Source organism: Drosophila teissieri, chromosome X, assembly GCF_016746235.2.
Source record: "Drosophila teissieri strain GT53w chromosome X, Prin_Dtei_1.1, whole genome shotgun sequence".
Lineage (NCBI taxonomy): Eukaryota > Metazoa > Arthropoda > Insecta > Diptera > Drosophilidae > Drosophila > Drosophila teissieri.
The window spans coordinates 12,263,320-12,291,068 of NC_053034.1; the positions used below are offsets into that span (position 1 = coordinate 12,263,320).

The 27,749-nt window shown below is 43.2% G+C and overlaps 1 protein-coding gene across 2 annotated transcripts in view; it reads left to right on the plus strand.

Annotated features, from left to right (window-relative positions):
• Nucleotides 1-618: 618 nt before the first annotated feature.
• LOC122623089 overlaps nt 619-27,749 on the plus strand; it is a 30,056-nt gene continuing 2,925 nt past the window's right edge. The window contains exons 1-4 of one of the 2 annotated variants that reach the window (XM_043802018.1): nt 619-836; nt 2,455-2,790; nt 19,891-20,021; nt 25,561-27,599. In XM_043802018.1, the coding sequence (XP_043657953.1) occupies nt 25,677-27,599 (1,923 nt within the window). In that variant the 5' untranslated portion in view covers nt 619-836; nt 2,455-2,790; nt 19,891-20,021; nt 25,561-25,676. Of the gene's footprint in view, nt 837-2,454; nt 2,791-19,890; nt 20,022-25,424; nt 25,477-25,560; nt 27,600-27,749 lie in introns of those variants that run through there. The other variant, XM_043802019.1, reaches the window with a different exon arrangement.

Sequence of the window (27,749 nt, forward strand, 5' to 3'; positions counted from 1 at the left end):
TTATATACATATATGTATTTAAAAATAAAACTTGTAAAATAACATTAATGTATTTTAGCACATGGATTGTGTTTCCGTGATGTGATTTTTTTATCGAAACCAAAAAAAATAAGTCCCTAAACTAGCATTTCGCACGGAAAACTGCCAATTGCCCATTAATAATTTGAACTGATAAATAATTGTACCCAAATGATAGGGAAGAACACAAAAAATATTATAACCAAATCGCAGGACTCTCTCTTAGCGCTCTCTTCGCGCTCTTGCCGCTCTTAAGATGCAAACACTGCTTGCAACTGCTTGCCGTTTGGGTCTCTCCGCGCGAGTGCGAGGGAGCCGGCGATACAAGCGAATGGACAGCGCGTTAGAGTGTGTACGGTGCTGTGTGTGTGTGTGTGTGTACGCTCCTGTGCGCTGGTGTGCGAGTGTCCAGAGAATTCACATGTAAATAGAGGCGCTGCGTGTGTGTGCGTGCTTTGTTTGGCTCCCAGACTCGTTCGTTGCTCTCGATGTTGTTGTTGGTCTTGTTGTTTTTTTTCTTATACTTTTTTTGAGCAGAGCGCCAAGCGGCAAAAGCAGCAAAAGCGGCGGCGACGTGATTTCAAACAGTGAAGTCGACTTGCCGCTGCCGCATCGCATCGCACCGCACATTTACCGCAATCGGTAATCGGGAATCGGTTGGGAAAAGAATCGAATCGGAATTGTAGACCCAGCGTTCGCAAAAACAAAAAACCTTGTCGCCGTTTTTTAAAGCAACCTAAAAAAATTCAACATAAAAAGTAAAAATAAACGTAAAAAAAAAAACGAAAAACCGTATGTGTTTTGCCGTCGCTAAAACCGTTAGTTTATACATTTTAAGTTTTGTACTTTTTTTTATTGTTTCCACAACTGTTTCTACTGTGCTACCCATTAAAAAAATACGAAACCCAAAGAAATAACAAAAAAACAACTAAAAAAAGGATTCAAGTGAATTGGTATTGGTATTGGTGCTCCGCCCCTCGCAGGACATTTGTGTGTGTGGGTGTGAGAAAAAAAAATGAAGAGAGGAGTGGGTGGTTGGGTTGGGTTGGTGGGGGGAGTTCGGGTTGTCTTCCAGGATAACAGCGAATGTCCTGCTTCGTGTGCCTCCTATTTATTTACTTTTTTTATACCTCGGCTCCCAGCTGCTTCTTGTTCTTCCCCTTGCATTCCAATTGCCGAGTCGCGCCATCTCGTTCGCACCCACGCCCAAGTGTCGCCCGTCGTCGTTTGTCGTTTGTCGCTTGTCGTTTTGTCGCTTGTCGTTGCGTCTTTTGGATTGGCTTCCTTGCTTTTTGCACACACACAAAGTGCGTTGCGCCTTCGTTTTTTACACCCACCCACGCCCACTGCTTGGATTGGATTACATATACATATACACATGCACGCGCGCTCCTTTTTCTCTTTGATATATTTTTTCTGCCTTTTTTTGTTGTTTTTTTTCTTTTGCCTTCCTTCGTTTGGGGACATACCCAGCATCTCTGCCGGCAGCGCTGTTGGCGTCGGCGTCGACAATTCGTTTTTTGTGACTCGTTTTTTTGCGTGTGCGTGTATGTGAGTTTGTGTGTGTGTGTGTGTGTGTGAGTGCGAGAGTGCGTAAGTGTATGTGTGTGCTCGCTAATATTGTCGTCGAGTGTCATTGGTCGAAAGGCAAACGAATGGGAGGCGGGTGGCGCAGAGGGGCGCGGGGGTCTTTTATTAGAACGAGAGAGAGTGGGCAAAAGGGGGCGTGGTGGTGGTGGGCGATAGCAGCCGAATGGGTTTTTGATTGTGTGTCGTCGTGCGCGGGTGTCTCTGTGTGTGTGTGTGTCTGTGTGGGTGTCCCTCTATCTGTATAACTGTATGTGTGTGTATGTGACTCGGTCTGTACGTTTGTGTGTGTTGCGTTGCTGGTTTGTTTGTGTCGCAGGGCGTGAGCGAGCGAGATAGCAACAACTGCATGTGCATTGGCGCCCGCGAGTGCGAGCGAGAGCGAGAGAGCGACCGATTGGCAATAGCGAGAGTGCAAAGTGCATAAAAGTTTTTGGCCAGCGAAAAATGGCGACACATCGGGTGGGTCGCAAACGGGCAAGAAGAAGCAGCAGTAGCAGCCAAAAGCGACGCAACGCGACTTCGCCTCGCCGTCCAAAAAAGCAAGCAGCGTTCTCGTTCGTTTGTCGCGCGATTTTATAACCGTTTTCAAAAGCGGCGGCACTGCGAATTCCGCCTGTCGTCCGTCCTCTTCGCAAGGAAATTCAGAATGTTGCAAGAGACACCCACGAGAAATAAAAAATCAAAAACTAAATAAAAAATACATATTGTATATTATATAGCACACCAAAAATACCCAAAAGAACTTTAGTACAAAATGACCAACACCAACGCTATGCAAAATCGAAACCAATACCAAAATTCAGTGCCGGAATAAAACGTAATATGCCATACATTTATGTATTTTAGCCCAGTTAAATAAGTTGATCAACATGAACTGCAGCAGCGAAAAGGAAGAAGAAGACGTATTTTAAATAACAGCAATTAACAAAAACAAAATACGAATTTGAAACAACAAATCACACAAATCTAACAACAAATAAGGCGGAGAGCATTTCGAGAACAACAAATAAATCTCGTGCACACGCACGTGGGCTTGCATGTGTGCGAGTATGCAAGTGTGTGTGTGTGAGTGTGTGTGTCTGTGAGCGCAACTAAAACAGCATCAACAACTACAAGCTGAGCAAAAGCAACTGCAGCTACAAACGCAACGACACCAAACGCACACTAACACCAATTCTAAAGGTGAGCAAATCAAAAGAAATTCGGAAACATCCCATAGAAATTATCCCTAAATATCATTGTAATGTTATCAAAAGATCAAAGGATATAGCATGTATTACTTGGAAGTACTGTTGAACATTTTCCATGTCCTTTTTCATAAAAAGAATATCCTTATTATACTTTATATGCAATCTTGTTTGGACTTAAAGAAAGTATTATATGCCATAGTTTGGTGACACATAAAATTGTATATTGCGGGCTTACGTATCGTATACGTAATTTTGTGAATAGGCTATTTCATGAATAAATAAACACTTTATTTTGCAAGGTTTAAAAAATTCTTAACATGTTTTCATTAAAAACGATAAGAGCTTTGATTTGAACTTATCAATAGCTGGATTAATAATAACACGTTAGTACGCAGTTCAATTTACATAGCAAGCTTGTGTTAAATGATAATTTAAATAAATAAATGTTGATATTATGATATTAAATAAGATTCAATTCATTTAATTTGGCTGCTAGAGCTGCAAAGCGACTTGCACTTTCGTATTTATTACGATCATGCCACTTGTACCGGTTCCGTGTTCCCTGTCAACTTTTCACTATCTCCGTTTGATGAAGTGCGATTTAATTAGCCTATCTGTAAGTGAGACTGCGCATTGTTGTTGCCGGTAAACCTGCTTATCAGGATCTGTGTGTGTCAAAATGTTGCCGTTTGAGCATTGGTGGCTAAGTAACCAGGATCTATGAATGTGTCATAATGTATATGAATATGACACTTTTGAATTTCGATTAAATATGTTATAAATAGATTTTAAAGCACAGAAACAGAGTTCATTTATACTACCTATTTAAAACGTATTTGTAACTATGCTTAACTAATGTTAAGTTTAAGTTTAATGTTTCTACTAAAACCCTCTTTAAAAAAGCATTCCTTTAACTACCTTGGCCAATTTGAATTATTCAAAGATCATACTGATCTATTCTTCTATCAAGTTAGGAATACAAATAGTTTATTTGATATTAAATGCAAATTTAATGTTAAATATTCATTATTTTTATTCTACAAGTAACGTATTGCCATGCAATTAGTTTTCACTTGCTGAAAACTGTATCATTTGTTCTCAAAAAAAAAAAAAAATGGAAAGAATAAGCAAATTTTTAAATGGCGTTGAACGATAATTCCCCCTAAGCGCTATGCGCCCATCTTTTCCACTGATTTCCGAGCTCTTTCATTCAGCCTTGATTTTCCCTCAAACGAGCACTCCCCGCTTTTTTCCCAGCCATATCTTCCATCTGGATTTTCTCATGAATTAAACAGGTCATTTTGGTTTTATTAATTCTCTTTTTTTTTATTCAATCTCAAGGTCGGTCCCGCGCATATAATACTTAAATTGTCTATGTGTGTGTTCTTGTGTGCGCTTGTGTTGGTGAGCACGTGTATGTTTGTACTTGGTGGAGGTTTTTGCCTAAACATTGATTTCCTATTCGCAGAAGTGATGAACAATAAGTGATAAGTGAAATGTGCACGTATCTAGGTTCTTCATTTTAAAAATGAAGATGACAAATGACGACACAAGGAATTCAGAACGGTAGCCAGTGAATGAATATATGGGAATATACCTGAATGGTTCCGACGTTCGCCTTTTGTCTTCGCAACCAAGAACCTTTGTCAAATGTATACATATATACGAAATATATATGCATACGAATATATATATCTATATATATGTACATATATAGTAATGTATGTGCGCGCGAGTGGCGAGTCACAGCGGAGGCCATAACTATATTGTCATATAATCGTTTGTTCGTGAGCTGTAAACACAAGCATTGTAAATTTACACCATGCTTATAATTAGCAATAGAACGGCAGTTGACTTTTCCAGCCTCAACCTCCAGACACCTTTCCACTCAATTCGCATCTTTTCACTGCAACTCTCTGGTGCAACACCATTTCAGTAACTTAATTCACAATTTACATTTAAATGGAACTTCTGTGGGATAATGTGCAGACATTATCCGTAATTATTTGATTAATCTGCATATATGTACATGTAACATGGCTTCTTGTAATTCGCAAATTTAAATTTATATAAATCTTTTTGTGTGGCTTTCTTCACTTGATCCGCAGCAATTACATTTTGCAATCCTGCGATTTACATTTAAATCTATGTTTTTCCGTGCAAGCATTTGTATATTGCTTTGTTGGACACAGAAATTCTCATTTTTCTCAGTGTTATTGGGGAAGGCAGTCGTCAAGAGACAAAGACCGAGTGACAGGCACACCTCCTCCCACTCCCACTCCGCCTCTCCCGCTCCCGCTCCCAGCACCTAAGCTCATGCTTGGCTGACGACAAAGATTGTCGCTCAGGCGTCCACAATGGGCGCCAGTTTGAGTTGAGGTGGAGATGGAGATTGAGACGGAGACGGAGGCCTATGGCTCAATGCCTCCAGCTCCAGCTCCAGGTGCAGCTCTAACTCCAGCTTGGTAAGAAGAAACCGATCCGAATGGCCGATCCGACCGCAAGGTAAACAGTGCTAAAGACCCTCTGACACCTGATTACAGTGTTACAAGTGAATGGGCTACGATTTCATTATATCATTGTTGAATTAACACAGATAATTTGTTGAAAATATTATTCGTTCAGAAGTCATTTTATATTAATTAACATACAAAAATATATGATATGATTTTTACAAGAAAACATGTCTGTAATTTAAAAGATTTGCCCATTTAATGGCTAAAACGATTCCACAAAACTTTTCATTTAGTAAAATCAAATTTAACATTTTCTCCTGGCCAAAAATGGATCCTATCCATATATCGCTTATTCCCATCCTTTGGCCATTTGTACCTTAAGTATTTGCTCCCCTTTTCTATGCATCAACGCAAAGTGCCCAAGGCGAACTCAAGTTAAAATGAGGTTGAAACTCCCAGCGCTAGTGGTCGTAAGAAAAGATGGGAAATTGGGGCATATAGAGATCCAATCCAATGATCTCAATCACTCCTGCACTCCTTCACTCGCCAGGACAGTAATAATTTTGCTCGATTTGTGCCTGCCTCCACCTTTGGAAGCACCAAGAATGCATGGATGCGACTCGATGATCCCTTGCCCGCGGTGGCATAAAATAAAAATAAGATTGCAAAGGCGGCGGCAACAGCAAAACACACGAATCCGCGCAGATGCAATAATGGAGGACATGGGACATTGTTCTCACATCCACAGCTACAGAGTCAAGGTATCCACATCCACATCCATAGCCACATCAACCGCATATATCCATATCCACATCCACATCCACAACCAAGTCCGACCTCGTCATCGTAATTGTTGCTGCCCAGCGCCGGCTCGTATAATCCGCTGACCATCTCATCCTCATCCTCATCCCCATTCCCATTCCCCACCTTAACCCATTCCATTCCATTCCACCACCCCCGCCAGCCATGCCAGCGTATAATTGCAGAGCAGCCACCGCTGGACAGTGGTTCGAAAACGATTTATTACAACGCTGATCCATAAGTTACAAGCCAGAAACCAGAAAGTTGGCCGAGCATCGTAAACTATATATTATGAATGATTTCTTTGCATGTTTGAGAAATCGATCATCTGCAGACTTGGCCGAATGTTGCCTTCAAGTTTGAGCCTTGCTGCGCAAAATGATTTGGTTTAAGAACGAATGTTGGTTTACTACTGGCAAGTGTGTTCTTTTGATGCCAAGACATCAAGCAATGGCCAAACATGCTGAAAGTGGCCCAGGAAAACGCCAAATTCGCCGTAATAACACCTTCGAGTGTGCAGAAATCATAACGATCAAAATAGCCCACTGTGATCCAATGGGCCGCCGCCTCCGCTACCTCACAGCAAGCCACCAGATGTTCAATCTTCCGCTCGAAGTGCTCGATCGAGTTGGCAACAGTTTTTGGCCAGATCGTAATCGCTTTGGGTCCCTCGTCTCTCGGTTCTCCCATCGGGTCGGCTATATGTACATATGTATACATATATCCGATATGTATGTACGTACATACATATGTATTTGGTATAAGGTATAGCTTGAACTCCTTCGGGTCGAGTTCTCTTTGGGTTTGTGCGGCAAAAAGGCGCAGATGAAGACGACAACTTGGAGCTTATGTGTCAGGTGCGCGTCGTGCCGCGAATGTAACAATTTATTGCACTCGCTTTTGCAGTGTTTTCTTGCCGCTTTTTTTTTTATTTTTTGCTCCTGCTGCTGCTGGCACCAAATTGAATTTTCCACCGACTCCAAGTTGTTTTCGGCTTCTTGGTTATTATTATTGTTGTTGTTGTTCTTGTTGTTCATGTTCTTGTTATTGTTGTTTTGCAAGAAGATTCTCTTCAGTTTTGTATTCATCCGTACGGCCACTTATTGTCCAATTTTCATTACCATAACGAACTCAGAAATAAGCCCCGATTAAAGGGCACTGTTGAATGGATGATGGCAATGCGGCGCCCAAAAAGAAGTGGCAAAATATCAATGTTATTACCAGCTGATGCAAGCATGATGCGAATCAGTCGGAATGCGATATATACATGTGTATGTATTGGTACAGGAAATGTTGAAAACAATTGAATGGCAGTGCTAACAAGGCTCAGTGTACTCAAGCTAACTGAAAACCTTAGGGGGTTCACACTCTCAATATTTATCTTCTTTACTTCGAAGTAATTATTATAGAGATTAAGAATGAAGTCTTAATGGAAACTTAGGCAAACTTGCGTATAAGACAAAAACCCAAAATAGTAGATCATTATTTTTCGATCTAATCGATTTTTTTGTTTTTTCCTTTCCCGCATTTCGATTAAGCCATTACATAGCCTTATGTGTATTAATAATTAAGGCATGGTGTCGACCTTGCCGTCTGGCTGGTCAGAGATCTCAGATCTCAAAAGATCTTTCACGGCCTCGAGATTGGCTGGCTGGCCACTGTGATCGGTTCCCTCAGACAATGGAACACTTTGATTTTTTCTTGAAAAATATCTATATATATGTTTATACATTTATAGCAAAGTGGCCATACGGCTGCGTCTAAGTAATCGTGACTGCCACGAATTATTAGCATTTAAATATCAAGTTTTGGATGGTTATTTTTAGCATTTCAGTATCGAGTTCTAAATAGGTGGTTTAAAAAGATACATATAAGTGCAATTATCTGCCAGTCTGTTACATAATATGAAAACTGGCCATTTTGGGCTCCGAATTGCCAATGTTTATGCCCAAACAGACGGACATCAGTTGATACGCTTTATACATAGGGTAGGAAACGGTTGCTTGTACCCCATGCACGAGCACAATGAGCCCTTTTAACTGCACAAAGGACCCTTTTGTGGCCATGTTGCCTTGCAACGGTACTTTATGGGGTCGGAGGAAATGCCCCCCTTCCCCCTTCTCCCTACCAAACTATCCTGCATACATTGCAACTAATCTATCCCCGTACACCGGCTGTGTTTATTAACCAGCAATTATACCCCTTGCCATATCGCATTCATGCCGGAATTGAGGCTTTGGTGATTAGTTTTCGTACATGGAATTGACATCCAAATCAAGGCTTTTGCCTTCCTTTGATTAAGATCCACTGCATCGTGTGCCAGCGCCCCACTTGTTGTTTTTTGTTTGTTTTCTGTTTTTTTTTTTAGTTCTTTAGTTTTTTGCTTTTGGCAAGAGGGGAAGGGGGGAAGCGGCTCGCAATTCAATTACCATCAGGTGGCTTCTTGTCTGTCGGGCATTGATATCGCCATCTGAGCAGTGATCCAAACAGAATACTTGGGAATCTACACGATGGCCTTAACTTATCTCGTGAGGGCTTCTTTTCCCTATCGCCATCTCTGTTCCTCGTAAAACTCAATCTATTTGTAGCAACTGAGTGGCGTGAGTGGCCCAAACGCACAGCTCTGTTTCTTTCAATAGTGGCTTGAGCTTATAATAAATAATTAGATAAAAAGTGAGTTAACTAGCCCATTAGTTTCGCAACTTAAAAAGTAACAGTTCTTTAAGTCTTAATAATTTGAGTTTAAGCTTGAAATTGCAGCTTGTTATGTACCATTGTGATGGGAAACATAACATGTTATATTCTATAGCGGAAATCTATATATATTTATATTTACAATATTTCAACATTATCTATCAGCTCAATCTAAATGACGCATTCATTTCGCTAGCTGTCTTAACTGCTCCGTTTTGATTTGCTTTTCAGATCATGAGGCTATTCGTGTGACGGGCGGTGTGCTTTTGTTTGTCTGCTGGCTGCTGTCTGATGGCTTTGTCTCTATTCTGCCGAGTGTGGCTGTTGCTGTGCTTTGTAGCTTTTTGTGGGTTTTTCTCGACTGATGGCGGGATGGCGGCTGCGTCTCGATCTTCTGTCGTCTTCACTTTGCCTGGGCACGAAAGATTAAATGTTTTTAATTTCGGCTAATTTGTGACATGCGCGACCTTAATGGCTTCTTTTCACATAGTAAACCTCGGCGTGCTCGGCGTTTAATTGCTCTCTCTCTCTCCAAAAAAGGAAACAACAAAAAAAGACCTAAACCAAAAATAAAGAAAGAAAAGAAAATCATTGTCTCCCAAGTGCATTTTCCATCGTCAAACCGCCCGGTTGACAATTCTCTGGGAAAATCTGGCTGCCGCGCAATGAATTAATCATGCATTTGGTGGCTTGAGAAATTAAGCGCGTTGCAGCGCGTTTTTAATATGCTTTTATATTCAAATTAACACGCATGCCAAACAGTTTCCATGAACGCAAATGCCGTAAAACTAAGCTTTTATTTTCACACACTAATAACATTGTTGGCCCTGATATTATTATGTGAATTATAGGTGGTAGTCACCTTTTCAGGCGTTTCCGAAATATACGAAATCACATGTATAATACATATGTATGTACATACATATATGTTTCTACTCTTATTTAATGGAATTTAATGGAATTTCGCTGTGCTTTTGGCAAATCAAAGATAAGTAAGCGACTCGCTCTTAACGAGGCATACTGATGAATGCCATAGGCATAGAGCCAAAGATTTTCGATTGCCCCAGACATTTCCCCCACTTGACCACATTTTCCTTAAGACCAAGTTCGCGCCGGGAGCAAGGTCTGCACTTAGAGAAATCCGCGGCGGTAAAAGCAGAAAGTTTGACAGGGCTATGAAGAAATTATTGGATTATAAGCTTCACAAATGTTAAGCGGAGATAATCCCAGAGACGAAACAAAATGCCAGCTCTTTAAAATATTGCCCTAACTGATTTTAATTATTTGTTGTGACATCTTAAAAGCTATTTGTTAGGATTAACGCCGCTTTCTTGTTTCTGATGCGAATCTTAAATGTGTTCCCTGTTTTCAAAGTAAGTCTTTTTCGAATTTTAGAATCTTTTCTATTGTGATCCTTATAAATTCTGCGTTGGCAATTTTTGACTTGGTGAGAACTTGGTGACAAGTGCCGTGCACAGTGGTATAAAAAAGGTTCATTTTGGTAAACAAAACAAAATGTATAAAAACCAGAAATGAAACCGCTTCTCAGTGATGCAATGATAAGCGGTTTGTTACGAACACTCGAAAGTTTTTTATTACGTTTTAAAATTGGGATTAAATAGATAGATTTTTAAGCAGTACACTTACTGCGCATATTTTCATACCACTTTGCCCCACTGTGCAGCGCACGGTGCACACTCGTTCGCCACCATTTATTGATGTGGACAATTTGTAATGGCATGCGATTTCCTGCCGACCTGCACAACCAGTCCAGTCCGTCTCGGCTTTCGAGGTCTGGACCCAGCCTGTAATTGAACTCACGCTGGCAGCTGTGAGCTAATGACAAGCCGAGTCCAAGCAAAGCGTATTAGCTGATCCCAACTTTGGCCCGTGATCCGTGATCCGCACTCTGTTCGGGCTTTTTTTTTTGTTTTTTTTCCCCTTCTGTATCCCGATGTTCCTATTATCGCTGTCCCTTTCCCTTTCCCTTTTTTTTTCTCTTGTATTGGCAATATTCTTCGCCATTATCTGCTGAAAATTGGCACACCGCATGGGACAACACACGAACACAATACTCGTTGATATGTTGATTAGCCCGAGTTTCCATTTCCAATCCATATTAAATTCAGTATATGAATCAAAGATTGGCTTATGCTGACGACCTTCATGATTTGAAGAATGTGTAACACACCACAAGAGTAAATTGCATTTGTGTTTCATGTCATAATATTCTTTAGTTGCCCATTTTTGCACAGTGTGCAGTGTCGCTTGAGCACAAAAAAGAAAAACGAAGACAGAAAAAGGGCCGATTTCTTAATTATACATATATAATATATGGCTGTCATAGGAACGATGGGACCATCTAAATGGGGCGTGGCTGGCCACTTTTAAGCAAACTTAACCATCGGAGGCATGATACGGGCCAACAAATGGACATGTCCGGATCGACACGGTTGTTTTTGTGCAGATCAAGAAACTAAAGCCTATAATATGCCATATACCATATACATACCATATTAGGGACCAACAATATATCACTTTGAACTATTATTAGCCCATCGCGAGGCCAAGCCCAAAATAAAAGAAAGGTCTAGATAATAATTGTCTTCAAATGACAATAGAGGTTGATTTTCCACACAGAAAAGTGCGATTTGAGGCGGTATTCGTTTGCATTAGATTCAATGAGCATCAGTCATCAAGTTTAACAACTGCAGACGGCAAACGGCAAACTGCAAACTGCAGCAGTAACCAGTTAGCGAGATGTGGCCAAGAGGGGCAAGGTGCATGCTGTGCATTCTTGACATCGGTTCGGTGGATACTGTACGTTTTCGCACTGGCTGTTGTTTAATATTTACACCTCGAACGGGCAAATCCATCAAAATATAGCAACTCGTTATGTGCCACGACGATGGAGGCGATGGAGACGATGGAGACGCCGCGAGAAGACGATGGCGTAGATGGAACTGTGGGATTAGCGATTCCCCGAGAAGAGAAGAGGGCGTTACCTGGTACCCCAAAAGGGTCGCCGGAAGGAGAGGGCGGACACACTGGCAAAACTGGCAAACTGGCAAACTGGCGGGAACATCTCGGACCAAGTTCAGTTTCTGTTTGATTTTATTTAATGGCATGACAAGGTCAAGTCGCCACTACCACTACCACTACCACTTCCACTACCACTTTGCCAGGCTACGCAGCCTCTACAAGCGAAGACCGCAAAGCACAGAAAAGCACAAAAATAGGGACACTGTGGAAATCTTTGGAGGAGTAGGACGTGGAGGTGGAGTTGGTGGTGGTGGTGGTGGTGATGGTGATGGTGGAGGAGGAGGGGCCTTTGAGTGGAGTCGGCAGCTACCTGCCGACTAGCAATCGGTAAAGCGATGAACGCGCAAGTTGGGCCGGGCCATAAGTCACAAAGCAATTACAGTGAATTGCTTTTTACAGGCTCAACTCCGAGTCCGAGTCGCAGGCCGGGATCCCAGCTCTCTACTCCCGACTGCTGACTGCTGACTCCTGACTCCCAACTCCAGTTCCAACTGCAGCTCCAGCCCAGCTCCAGCCAACTTAAATAAATGGAGGAGCAATAGAGCAGAGCCCAGCGGCATGGACGGCAAGAACGGTCAAATGAATATGGAGGAGCGGGTGGAGCACACTGAACAAAATGACCAATTACGGGGAACAGTGATCTTGTGCATGGCCAACAGAAGGTATATACAGAAGGTATTGCTTCGTAAAAGACCAAGTTGATTGGTTTTTCTCTCTGTGTAGCCTGAAATCATTAGATTTGGGCAGAGCCTTAGCAATAGTCTGATTTCCATTGAAGGCCTATGGTAAATATATAAAAAGAAGCTACGAAGATTAAACGACTACATTATAATGCATCCAATATGAAGGATTTCAAAGCATGTTTTTGCTAGATTAATTAATATTTAATTAATTATTATCCTGTGCACCATTTTTGCACCATTGCATTCGATTCCATCCTATACTTGTTTCCAAATTCCGCACAGTGTGCTACAAGATGTTACCGATTAAAAGATGGATACTAACCCACCCAACGCCAGTGTCCACCCACCGAGCACTGAACCACACCGCACCACAGCAAACGGAATCCAAAATGAAAAACCAAACCGAACCGAAGCACTCTTCCTTTTGTCGAGCTGCGTTTGGCCGTTGAGAAGGTGGTGGCGACTAAAAAGCTGTGTGCGAACCCTGGGTTTCATAACACTATAAAGATGAAATTGAAACCGATTACCGCACTCTTGAAAAAAACGATCAAGTACCACGAATGCTCGCGGACACATTTTACTCATGTAATTTTATTGCGGCTGCGAATGATTGGCAATTCTCGCTAAAAGATAAAGCGAAGGGGAAGGCTGGACCGATGGATGGATGGATGGCCTGGGCGGCTGTACAGATGGACAGATGGACGGATGGACGGATGGTTGGATGGTTGGCTGGCTGGATGGATGGATGGTTGGCTGGCTGGCTGGCTGGATGGATGGAAAACCAGTTACCGCCGTTGCACAATGGCGAAGCAATGTGATGCGACGGGTCCATGACTGCGGCTTGATAATGCCAAAAAAAAAGGGGGATTATACAAAAACGAGCAAGAAAAACAATGGCAAACGAAATCAAACAGTTAGACGAGACACCTGCCATAGAGACTGTTTCTTATTTTTTATATTCTTGTTTAGTATTAGCCAATGTATACTACATATACATATATGTGGTGGAACCTAACCCATCCAATTCAATCACTCAACAGAGGCAGAGCTAGAAAGTATGGCAATCTCGGGCCATCATAAAATGTGCGAATGAGAACTGAACCCGCCATTTCCTTGGCTCTGACTGTGGCTGTGAGTGTGGCTGTGAGTATGGATGTATGGATGTGAATGTGGATGTGAATGTGAATGTGGCTGTGAATGTGGATGTAAACGCGCTAACATTCGCATCCGCGTGCAGAGCCGTAGATCAGCAGGCATCAAAAACGAAAACGGAGGGGGGAGGGGGGAGAGACAAAAGCACTTATCTTGTCTCGGGCTCAATAAGCCAACCTGTCAGCAGGAGCGGGAAAGGTAAAGGCCATGGGAATGCAGATGGACGCGGACTTGGACGTGGACTTGAACTGACTTGGAGCAGGGACATCGGCACTTCGCTCTCATCTTTCCCAGCTTAGCTGGCAATGAACCACGTGAATAAAAATGACAATAAATTTCTAAGAATTATTATGCTAAAGCCTTCTAAGTTCTTATATGAACACTGCGATTTCTTCCTTGTGTGCAGACGTATACACGTTTTGGGTCTTGGGTTTCTCATTCGAATTTATTCGAGTGTATTAAGATCCCACCCTCTAACTTTATCAACCAAATGCGCCAAATATTCCCTTTCATTGGAAATGATTTTATTTTTACTTTGAATAACCTTTCCTAAATCAGAAATCCTCGCCCCAGATGATACAATTCACCTGGACTAGGTGTCGTGTTAGACGACAAGCTTGATGCGTCCCGAGATCTGAATGGATACGAGTGTTTTGGGAAAGGAATCGCGGGGGAGCCGAGGGGAAAATGGAAATGCAAATGGAAATGCACAGCATCGATGTGGCAGGCAGGTGAGCCCTGAAATTGCGACTGACTTTGCATTTCGAGGCTGGGCATTTCGAGTCTTTGGCACCGTATGAGGTCTACCCGCCGAATGGAGAGAATGGATTCGAATGGTTTGTCCGTGGACTGAGGGATATTCCTGCTGTTTTCGGTTCACAGCCCTCTGTTGCTGTTCACATTATATGGTCGTTTTGGCGGTGGCGGTGGTGGTGGCGGTGGCGTCTTCACTTCCAGGACGGAGGATCTATCTCATTGTGGAAAACATGGTCGGTGATACTTTTACGAGCGAATATTACCCGAATATGACGATCACAGACACCCATTGCCATGGCCATATGGCAATTTGTTGCCATCTCATATTCGCATCCTATTGCCGGACACTGCAGGGCTTTTCGTTTTGATACTGCCGCTAGTGGCTGGTTGCCACGATCTTGAGTCCGATAAAAGAGCTTTCCCCTCTATCTTTTATTCTACGGGCTGTAGAGGCATCTATCCTCAATCAGCAGCTGCTCCCTAGGAAACCTTTCAGCTGCCATTTCGCTTGGGCAGCAGCCAATCACTCCTCGCCAGGATATTTCCGGCTTGGCCACATCCAGCCTAGAAAGATGGCTGCAAAGCTATAAACTGTATCACAAGCTTTTGAATTAATAAAAATTGTTTAGGTGTGAATTTGACCATTAGATACAACTAAATTGCATAGTGTTCTACAAACAACTCCTCAGCACAAAAACAAACGATGGCGTTTCTTCAGTTACACCTGCTGCCGAATGTGGTTCTTAATCAAATCGCGTCGGTTACATTTCGAGCGAGTGGTAATAATATCGATATCAGATGGAGAAGTCGAAACTGAAACTGAAACGAAAAGGACACAGGACACGGGACACGGGACACACGGTGGAAGATGAATGCCAACGCACGATACGGTATACGGTAGAGACGAGAAATAACATAAACACAAGAGACAGACCAGACAGAAACAAGGAGAACATGCCCCCTAAAGTATGAAATTCGCATAATTTTCGAGACCGATCTCAGTGGCATGACAGAGCCAGATAATCATTTAATGCCCTCCGAGCGGAACGCCCCTGGATGAAAACTGGTACGAGAGCTAATAACGTTGCGCCGCGATCCACCGATTCAGCGATCCACCGATCTCCACCGATCCAGCGATCCAGCTACGAGTGTGTCCAGCAGATCCAGCTTCGGATCGAAAATGGGAACTCTGGGCAATGAGGATTGGGATTCGGAATGGGAATGGGAATGGGACTGGATGATTGGGGGACTGAGTAGCGAGGATTGAGAACCGAGAACTGAGGACTGGGGACTGAGAAGTGTGGTAACTGGGAACTGGGCCTTTTGACTCCACTCGACTTGACGCTACCCTTGACTTTTTCGGCTTGTGTGTTTTTATTATTATTATTTTTTTTTTGCCTTCTCGCCGACGTCGTCTGCCGCCCATTTGTATTTACCTTATTCGCTGGCGTTTTTCCTCATTTTTTACTTGTTTTTATTTCAGCTTTTTCGGATTGACAGCTCTCGAGTGACTCTCGCAAGTGTTTTTGGCTTCGGGTTTGAGTTTTGAGGTACGGGTTCGGGCGACACAATGCACCTTCTTCCTCACCTGCAGCATTATAAAAGCACCACCATATATGGCCGCACATATACCCATGCCATATAGCATATATAGCATACTGCATACTCCATACTGCATACTCCGTACTCCATACTGAATACCATCCCATGCCGGCTCCTTTGCGGCCTCGGTTTTGGATTGGAGGAGGCGACGAACTATTTCTCCCGTTAACATGTTCACTTCTCAAGTGTTTCCTTTGTGAATCGCTGACTTGGCTGACTGACTGGCTGACTGACTGTCTGCCAGTATGAGGCCTGGTCGCTCGACTCAGCTCCGCTCTGCTCAGCTCAGCAAAACTCGGCTCGGCTCTGTTCGCCCGGCCGGCCGGCAAAACTACTGACACCGCCATGACGGCTGCCTTTCAAAAAAAAAAACCTGGCAGAAAAAAAAAAAACAAACGCGCTCAGGCCAATGCCAGGTCCCCAATTGCAGTCCCATTTCCAGAGCCTGTCCTGGTCGCTTTTCCCCCGAACGCCTCGGGGCCAGTGTTGACAAAAGAGTTGGAAGTCAGACGTAAGCTGATAATGAAATGGTATCATTAAGTTTGTTCAGATTGAACTCTCGGCTAGCAAGGACTGGATTTTAAGTATCCTCCTTGTCACATACAAAATTAAGTTTCAAATATTACAAACAACTCGAATTGGTCAAGAACAATGTAGATATATTCAAAAACGGAAAACTACTGCATATCTCAAGGCATTTACAAGATAAAAAGAGCATTTTACTCATATTAAAGACCTTCTGCCAATTAGGCTTCTATATAGAGATCCTGTTTGTGGTCGAAAGCCCGCCAGATTTGCCATACTTCTGACATAGAACATATTATTGTGATTTATACCGTGTTGTCAGTCCGGCTGACAAACTCAAGTCGTTTGCCGACGAGCTTCTTTAGTTCGTGGGTTCGGTTTGCTTTGGTTTGGCACGGATCAACTGCTAATGGGTTCCCTGATCATTTGCAACAGCACCGGCTATATAATAATAAAACGACAGGGTGACAGGGACGGTTCACCAAAGGGTTAATGCCGAATTTCAAAAGGCCTTAATGAAAAGTTCAGCTGATTTGACGTCCCACTCGAGAAATCGCTCGCTTGGCGCATTCAAGTCAAAGTCACCATTGCCATGTCCGTCGGTCGATTCGACTGCGACTCCGACTGCGACTGAGACTATATATACTATATGCCATATATACTTAAACGCCAAAAGCGGAGGAGAAACGACAAAAAGTCAACCTGGTCGGACGCGAAGTCGAATCCGTGGCACGACAACACGACATCGTTTTGTACGTCACTCAAAACGTTCGTGGGCTGTCAGGGAGACAGTTCAGAAATGAAATATGTATATACTCGAACACATTATAACAAATTCTAAAACGAAAGACACAAGCACCAGCACAAGCACATGCACTCGGCGAGGAAAGTCTGCTAGTCAGACAGCCAGTCGAAGTCATTGATTGAGCATTGACGTTCGCGCTGCAAACAACAACCATATCAGAAGAGCTCACTACTCACCGCTTGATGTCGCAATGTTCCTAGGGACTTTCCAATTCCAATGTAATACACCCTTTTAGTGTAGCTACTGTCCAGTGATAATCTGAGTTCCCATCTGAACTCTTGGTATCTTCTAGTATTTTCCTAATCGTTTGAATAAGTTACAATCAAGTAGCAGATCAGTAAACAATCCTAAGCCTGTGGTCCAAACATGAATGAGCTCTCAATCGAATAGCTTTATTGTATCATTGTTGATTTTTTTTTAGTATTTATTTGAGTTACATCGAATTTTTCTTTCTGTGTACCCACATATGTATATGGAGTAGATCTGACCCGGCCGAATCGTAAACCAAGTTCGATGCCTACACCTAAACCCAGCGCATTTCAAAAAGGGGGGTCCGGCACTCGAGAGCCGGCGATGGTGACGTTGCCGTTCCCGTTCCCTGTGCTGAAATGCTGAAATGATGACACGATGACACGGACAGCGAAACGAACACGGACATGGATTCAGAGACAGACGCGAACGCGGAAGACGGAGGACGGGGGACGGGGGACGGAGAACGGAGAACGGGGGTTTCTGTCCAGACGGAGACGGAAAGTCGGAGTTGAAGTCGAAATCGAAATCCAAGTGTCATTGTCATCGTCGTACATTTTGATTTTATTATTGATTCAATTACAATGTCAACGGGGCAGCAATAGTCGTGCTGGGCGGAAGGATCAAGACCCAGACGTTCCGCTCTGGCCAAGGATAATGCCACCAGTAAGGGAAAATAAAAGGCACCACCGGACACACATGAAATATTCAGTTCATTAATCAATCAATACTTCAGCGACCCAACTATATATACATATATATCTTTTCCTTTTTTACAAACCTAAAATAAGCGACTGTTATGTTTGCGTGATTTTAATTTGGGGTTGCTGTTTGCTCGTGAAAAAATGCTACATTTATATTGCGAAATGGAAAGTGAAGAGGTTTTAAAGTTTTACTTTTCACTGCAGCTCAAGTGAATTTTTCAAAATAATGTGGCGTGCAAAAAGCGAAATATATTTTAGCCTAGGTGATGCAATGCTATATGCTACACTGTTATCAGACTATTGCGTTATATATTTAAGGCATGTTGATTTGCCTGGTTGACATGCGCTGCTGTCACAAGTATAATACGTGTACGAAGCTGATAATTCCGCTAATAGGTTGACCCAATGTTTGCACAGTTAAAGCTGTTAACTGTCCAAGACTTAAGTAAAGTAAACACGATAAGTAAGTGAATGCATGCCGATGTACAGAATACCCTGCCTACTTTTACAACAAAGAAAAAGAACGAATTGAAAAAATAATAGGTTTTATATAAATAAAATGCGTGTTCCAGTCTTTCAAAGAAACATACATATGTACATATATCAGATGCTATTCTGTTTACGTACTTTAAGGGTATATACAAAGTGTGCACATTCATGGGCACTGGTTTTCTCTTTACAAACACACAATGGCCATAACTGACGATAACACCTAAATGGTAATGCTAATAAGCCGTTTAAATTTGACTTCTTCTTTTTTCATTGTAAGTGTTGTTGCTGCCGGTGCTAATGACAATAAAATGATTAGCTTGTTTAATTGGTTTTCATTTTTCGCTTTTGTGTCATACGTAGACATGCTTTAGTCAAACACTCTACGTTACACACCACATTTTGTACCTTTTCCGGATGAATTTGTTCTGATTTCAAATAAATTTTCAATTTTCCAAATTTAACTTTGTTAAGAATAGAAGCTTATAAGCAAAAGTAACGTAACTCAAATATAATTGCGTATACGCCCAGTAAGCCTTGTGAAGTAATACTTACTCTGAATAAGTACGAATACAATATGATTGATATGGCTTAAATCTTTGACTTTTTATCTAGATTTTTGCGACACATCATCTATACTTGAAATGGGTATCGAACTGTCAAGTAAAATATACATCATAGATTTCTTATAGCTAAGATTACCATGATTCAATTGAAATTAAGAAGAAAATCAAAAAGTGACTACATTAGTCGACTATATGATTATTGGGACAACTTATGTGTGCTCAATCACTTGACACATTTTTCGTACCTTTTTAGAGAAGACTCGGATTAAATTTTATGGTCGTTTATTATATTTTGTCATTTGATTTAAATTAACACAATTTCGGGAGGACCGGCGGTGGGGTGGGGCTGAAACATACAAATAACGTTGACTTTAACATTGCGGCAATCTCGAAGAGATTTGGTTTTTGGCATCGATGTGTGAAATGTGTCGAATTGTTGATGTGTGCCCAAGAATTTGACATTTTGACGGACGTGTTGGCATAAATCATCAAAACTTGTTGTTAGATCGTGATCGGCTATAGCTAACCACTCGTTTTTCATCGCCTTCCTCTCTTTTTTTTCTTTTAGATCTGCCGTCGAACTCTATACTCCGATCTATACCAAGCCGAAGACTTATATATTTATATATTGTATATATAAATATATCTATATCTATATACAACGCACTTCAGGAAGTCGGTTCACGGCCACAAAAAGACGTAAGTTGCAGTATGCGAGTAGATGATATTCGGTGGGGCTTTCCTCGACTTCCTCATACCGGTCACTTTTAGGCCATTATTTCGACAATGTCTCGGCAGACTAATTTGTATATCTCTATCGCCCCGACAAGATGACTCCAGATTTGCTTTAGATACGGCCCGGGCACAATAGAGTCACAAAGCTATTAAAAACTGATATAAATCTCATTAAATGCGATGCTTGTAGCAGATGAACAAAGCCGCCGCCGCCTCGGTTTCAGCCTCGGTTTTTATCATCAGTTTTTAGCTTTAGTTTTTTTTTTGTTTTTCGCTTTTTTTTTGTTGTATTTTTATTTTAGCCTCGATGGTTATGGCCACAGTTTTTGTGGCCACAGCCTCAAATCTCCTTGCCTTTCCTTTCCTTCAATCAATCGTTGATTTTGCTCCCGGCAACAAACAAGAATGGCTTTTGTGGTTTACTTGAGATCAGTTCGGCGTACTTTCGGTAGAGGCTCTTTTAACCAAAAATGCCACGGCCAAGCCTATGAGATGGCTTGAATAGCCTGTGCCAACTTGGCTGGATGGTCCGCATTTCAAGTCGCAGTTTGGACATCAACTTGGTGACGCCCCACAAAAAAACCGATAAGTAAATAAACAAAAAGCGCAAAATACAAAAAAATACCAGGCAGATCACTAGTGTCCCTTGAACGATAAGAGATCTTGAAATAATATACTCCATTGCTGGAAAAATAATATTTAGCAAGCATCATTTGCTTTATTTACTGAATATCATTTTTAAATTTGGTAAATTTAAAGCGTATTTTTCAACTTTTGAATTCGGGTGAGCTTCTTTATCCTTTTAAATACCTAAACTTTTTGTCACATTACAAAGGCTTGCGTCTGTCAACCCCAACTTTTGCTGAAATTCGCTAAATTGAACTGAAAACCACTGGTTCTTCCACTTAAACGCTCCCAATTCTTAAATAAAATAAAAAAAGCGTATAAAAGCAGATGCTGCAGTCAGAAAACCCCAATAGATCCAGTAGCCCCAACATCACACTTTCCATCCGATGATGTTGATGCGGCTTCGTGTTTGCGCTTGAGGGCTAACCGACCTATCCACTTAAAACACAGTCTAAGCCCCGGATTACGACCATTCTGGCCGACTGAATCAGGTCGAGGATACGGGGAACCAGATCCGGGGCGCATTCAGTGCGGACCCCTGCCAGGCGACCCAAACCCAAACATCACGTCTGATCGGCAGCGACAGTCGGCCGAGGTTCCAAGTAGCGCCAGAGCATGCACCGGAAGAAAATAATAGGAAGATTCAAATGAACTTCAAAATGCAGACGCCACAATCATTTTTTCCTAGTTATTAGCAATGCAGTTTGGAATCCAAGAGCAAGTGGCACGCACTACATTATTCTAGTCAATTTCCCTAATTTGTTGTATTCAATGAGTGTTCCATACTGTGTTATTTCTTTCTGTGTATGGTTAAGTCATGGTTCTCTTCCTGGTTTGATTTTTATAGGCACGTGCTAGGATAACCTATCGCCAAGAGAAACATTTTTTGTGAGTGTAATTTAGATTTTGGTTTCTCACCTGCTCGACGAGCAATAGGTTTCGGTTTTCATTCGCTAGTCCTATAATAGAGAGGACGTATAAGGTTTACTACAAAACAAACCATATTATTTGCAACTAAAGCTATAAGTTTAGATGATTTAGACACAAGTGTTGATACAATAAAAGATGAACAAGCCACCAATTACAAGAGTTTAAGTGTTATCACTTATAATTCCATGAAAATAAATATTTTCTCTGCACGAATGCCGCATTTGTCGCCCAACCCGATGTTGCAGTACCAATTGCGGACCCCAGAATCCCTGATTTAGGTCCGGGATCCATGTTCATGTTCGTGTCCTGCCATTGAACACTGCTCCATGTTGGCGCTCTTCTCCCTGTGAATTTTTACCGGCGGGGCAGCCCAGCGGCTTTCGTCAACGATCCCACCGGGGATTTGCATACTAACAGAAAACAAAAAAAAAAGAGCAACAAACCAAAAAAGAAAGAAAAAAACATAAAAAAATATAAACGAGAACAGAGAACAGAAAAGTAGTAAGTTTATGTTGGAATCACTTTGTTAAGCCCTGTTCGGCAGCAGTCGGGGCGATTCAGAGGCGTTCATAATCAGAACTGAAGTGGTGCCATGGGTTCGAATTGGGATTGGGGTTTCGGTCTTTGGGTTTGGGTTTGGTGGTTGGGGGGTATACTACTACTGGGGATCTGGATACTGGGGATATCGAGGGGCAGGCGGTTGGTTGGCTTTAACAGCGGCTTTGACAGAGAAGGCAACTTGCCAAACATATCTCATGTGCGGCAAGCCGTGTTGACACTTTTAATGTGTTTCATAAATACATTTTACAAAATAGAGTCACGGGGAATGGGGCATGGGGCATGGGGCATGGGGCTCGGGCTCTTTTGTTGGAACTTGTGGGATCGGATCGGATTGGATCTGTGAGAACGATCGGTTTGGATCGGCTTTTTCGTGTTTAATGGTTGACATTTCAACAAAAAAATAAAAAAAAGAAATAATAAGAGAAAACGTTCTGTTGTTCGACTTTAACACGCATTTATGACCGCCGCTGCTTTATGACTTTGGAAATGCGTTAAGAAAATGTTCCTTATGACGGCTGCCGCCGCCGATTCTATGCGATAAAGCCAATAATAATCATGATTGGTGTCTGGAATGCCATTTTTCTTCTCCTTTGTTCGTTTCGGGGGATACACGGAGTAAACAGCTCGCAGCTCACAGCTCGCAGCTCGCAGCTTAGCGGCAATTTTGTTATGAGACGAAAATGAGTTTCATGTGAAATACGAAATTAAAAGGAGTTCTCATCTCGGACAGATTCTCGTCTGTCTTCTCGCAAGAGCTTCATAAATGTCGATGAAACCTTCGGATACAAATTGCCCAACAGCATCGATCGGTGCTAACAAACATATGATTGCTGTATTTGGGTGAGCTGCAGTTTTTTTTTGTTCCTTTAGTTAGGCGTCCGTCACAAATTTGGCTTATAAATCTCACTTAACTACTTTTTTTTTTAATTCATCCCAAAATAACATTTAAATAAGGTTTTAGCGCTAAGGTATGCATCCGTCATGCATTCCAAATATTGAATAAAAACTGAGTCTTTGAACGAGCATATTCATCCCAATTGGAAAATATATCTTTGTTTGTCTGATGCACTGCAATGTTCAATTGCCGGTACTATTAGAATACGAATAAATTCTACTGCCTTGATTTTTGGATAGCTTAAATGATTAAAAGGCAATGAAAGAAACAAAATGATTACATATATCTGACATATCAATCTTTAAAATATAGATAGACAATGAAAAAGACGTCCAGCTACTTTGGACTATGAACCCCAATTATAGGCAGACAACAAAGCTCCAATAATTCTCGCTGCAAACTGTCACTTTTATGCAATCAGTGCCCAGAGCAGATGGGTTCAGATACACACAGCTCGCACAACATATGATGATGGCGATGGAAAACTGGTTTGATCAGAACTGAGAACTCAGAACTCAGAACTGAGAACTCTCAGATTCGGAACGTGTCAAATCACAAATATAGACGGCAAAATAAGTAAGAAAAAAATATCAAATTAAATATCAACTGAAAGCAATTAAAAGCTGCCGCGCCGTGCATCTCCGGTTCTAAATGCCGGTAAAAAGTTCCCTACTCAGAGAACCGAGCCGAACCGAACAGAAACGTAATCGTAATAAATGTCGTTACAACAGCAGCCCGAACAGGTGGCAATTAAAAAACAATTTGTATACCATTTAAATGACTTGCCAAGATGACATATATCATGCAAAAGTTCCCCAATGCCACATGGCACTGTCCGAAGGCAGGCGAGAGATGAAAAAAAAAGAAGAAAAATAATAATAATAGCAGCGAAAGTTTCAATAGCTGCAATTTTTGATACACATTTAATCGCACAATTTGTCATTTGCCATATATCATTGCATGTCGCCCTGGGGTGAATTTGTTACTTCTACTCTTTCACATTGGAGTTATTTGTTAAATGAAGAAAAAAGAGATTGCAATTCTTTTTTGAATAAGAAATAAACGTTTAAGTAGTTTTAGCTTTGTATTACAATAACATTGCAAAAACTGGATTCTGTTTGTTTTGAATCCAAATCCTTCGGATTTGTTCGCATGCAGGCTGAACCGCCTTCTTGAATATTTTTTATTGAAGTATTCGTCGCAAGCGGCACGGCACTCATCACATGGGATCATCAAGAGGTCGCGCGTAATGATCGCGATCTCTCGGCCTCGATCTTCATCTTGATGTGGAAGTGGAAGTGGCAGTGGAGTTAAGTTGAGTTGAGTTGAATATCACGATCACAGTCATCCCTATCGATTTGAATTCGATTTCGGGAACTCGGCGACGAATTCGGACTCGGATCTAGTCGGGTCGCCATCAGATTGGATCGCTTCGTATGGGATCGGATCGTATCAGATCGTATGGTAACGTATCGAAGATCGCCAGTCTTGAGTCTTCAGTCTGGCTCTTGTGTGGTGGTGGTGCCGGCACAGAAGAATGTGACATGGGGACTTCAAGTGGCCGTAGACGACAGCGCGAAGAGCGTCTTCTGCACACACTATCACATTGTCATGTCACGCCGTGCTCTGTGTGTGTGTGTGTGTGTGTGTCTACAAGTGTCCCTCTGTCCCTCTGCCATCCGACGACTCTTCAGCTCCCTTGCCATCACTCCTTCTAGAGACGTGAAGTGACCACTCAGAATTTGTCACATCATTATTCTTATTTTTATTTTCAATAATCATCTGTACTCGTGTATGCACGGTGTGGTTGTGGATGATGTGTGGTGTCTGGGAGGTCCGCTGGTATGACGGCATGATGGCATGATGGCTTGATGGCATGATGGTCCGTGGTCCGTGGTCCGCGGTCCGCGGTCCGCTCCATCGAGTTGTGGCCACTTCGTTAGGCGGTTTCGGTGGAAACTCCTTGACAATGTTTGAGATGGTGGAAGATATGTGGCTGCGAGGCGCTCAGACACGCTGCTCCCCAGATCGCTTAAATGCCACACACACTTGGTCACCACAAACTCGGGCGAAATTAATTGAAATTATACTCGTAATACCACAGGTACGGGCAGTGTACAAATATAGTATACATAAGTATATACGTTTTTACACTCGGCTTTTGCAAGACTTTCATGCTGAAGATAAACTATTGCGGGCAGCAAATAAAAATACAAATGTGACACTAAGTAAATAAATAACAAAAAGGGGACTTAAGTACCGTGCATTAAAAAGAGAAATATTATTACTAATAAATGATTGATATCTCAAAATGAAACGAAACGCTTCTACTGTCAAGAATTTGTAATTTTCCCATTTTTTTTCGTTGGTTTGTCATTATGTTTTTTGGAGTAGACTTCTAAAAGAGTAAAGTATAGTTAAATATTCCGAGATTTCGATACGCATAAGTGTACTATTTAATACATCTTTTGCATTTTCCTCTTCTTGCAGCGAATCGACAGAAGTCCAAAGCACAGCACCCAACACCTGGAAACCTAAATGCCGCATCTAGTCTAATGTATCGTCAAAAGTCTACAGATTAATTGTTGTTCCTAAGCCGCCGCTTGATGAATATTGGCCACGAGAAGCATTCGCCGCACTTTCATCCGCATCCGCAACCGCATCCTCGCGCCGCCGCCTCTGAAGTTCATCGTTTAGCCGCCGGCGGTTCGGTTACTCCGCCACCGCCACCACCTCCGTCGACGTCGTCGTCGTCGTCATCGTTGTTATACCACCTGCCCGCCGCCGCCGCCACAGTATCCGCCTCCTATCGCCACGCACTGCAAGGTCATGAGAGGCAACAGAGCCAGCATCACCTCCCCTACCAGCACCAGCACCACCACCACTACCATCAGCACCACCCACATTTGCCAACCGGTGGAGGGAACGTGCACCTGAGCCGCGAATCATCACCCGCTTCAATGGTGATGACCCCCAGCCGTCGCAGTTCGCCGCCCCTGCCGCCGCTGCCCTTGACGACGCACCCCATCCACCCGCACTCGCATTCGCATCCGCATCCACATACGCATCCGCATCCGCTGCCCCTGGCGCTACCGCTGCGCCATCCCCTCGCCCTGAATGCGAACGCCGGCGGTCACCAGTCGCCGTCCCGCTCCTCCGGCAGCGTCCAGCAGACATCGTCGCACGCACAATCGTCGGCGCAATCGATGAGCGTTCACTTCTCGCAGCTGGCCCATGCCCAGCTGCATTTGCAAAATCAATTGCAGCAGAAGCTATCGGCGGCGGCAAGTAGGAATAATAATAACAATAATAATAACAATAGTAGTAGCACCGGATCGGGCACTGGAACGGGCAACAGTACGCCCACGCACGATCCGAATCCCATGAATCCGCTGAGTGATTTGCAGAACATGCAACCGTTTGACTTTCGGAAAATCAGCTCGGCGGCGGCGCTGGGTGCCTTTGGTGGTCCCTTGCCGCTGCCGCAGAGTCCCACGGAATTCGGACAACACCATCACCACAGTCAGCAGCAGCAGCAGCAGCATCAGCACCACCTGCATCGGAACCAGTTCTTCAATGCAATGGCCATGGCCTATCACCTGCCACCGCCACCGCCGCCGCCTCCACCGCCGCCCGATTCTCGATCCCCACCATCGCCGCCATCAGGTGTTGGCCAGTATCAGCATCAGGCGGGTTCGGGGTCCGGCTCAGGTTCTGGGTCCGGTTCGGGCTCCAGTTCGGGTGCAGGATCCGTGGAGGAATCATCCGGCAAGCAGCAACGGAGCAGCGATAAGGGATCCGCTTCGGGATCATGGTCCAGTTCGCAGCGCATGACCCGCCTGGCCTTATCCTCCAACATGCGGGCGAGTCGAAAGACGCCACACTCACCGGGCGGAGGAGGTGGTGGTGGTGGTGGTGGTGGAAATGGAGGATCCGTTGGCGGCGGCGGTGGCAAGCGGCAATGGGGCTCGATGCCCGCAAATTTGGGCACCCAGTTCATCAACCCGGTGACGGGCAAGAAGCGAGTACAGTGCAATGTCTGTCTGAAGACCTTTTGCGACAAGGGTGCTCTGAAGATTCACTTCTCGGCGGTGCATCTCAGGGAGATGCACAAGTGCACAGTGGATGGATGCAGCATGATGTTCAGCTCGAGGCGATCGAGGAATCGCCATAGCGCCAATCCGAATCCCAAGCTCCATTCGCCGCATCTGCGACGCAAAATCTCGCCGCACGATGGACGCAGTGCGCAACCGCATCCGCTATTGCTCCAGGCGCCCAATGGTCTCATGGCTGGGCTGGCACCATTCGGCAGCTTCCCGCTGCTGACGCCGCCACCAGATATGCGGCATCATGCGATGGGCGGCTCGGGTGCGGGATCTGGAGCGGGAGTCGGTGCCCTGGAGTTGAAGCACGGACAGGATTACCTGCAGAGATCCTACTTGGATGCCGGACGTTTCGAGGGACAGCGACGTAAGCTGGCGCTGGAGAACGAGCACACTGAGGATGAGGACGACGACGAGATACTGGAGGTAGGTTCAAAAATCTATCTTTAAGTAAATAAATATTACTCATCCGACGTGTTGTCCATATAAGATAAAATATAGTATTCCGATATCTTAGAGCTCAGTTTAAATAGTTGTGAGACCTGCTCCTGATTAGTATGCCTTAGACATTTAACT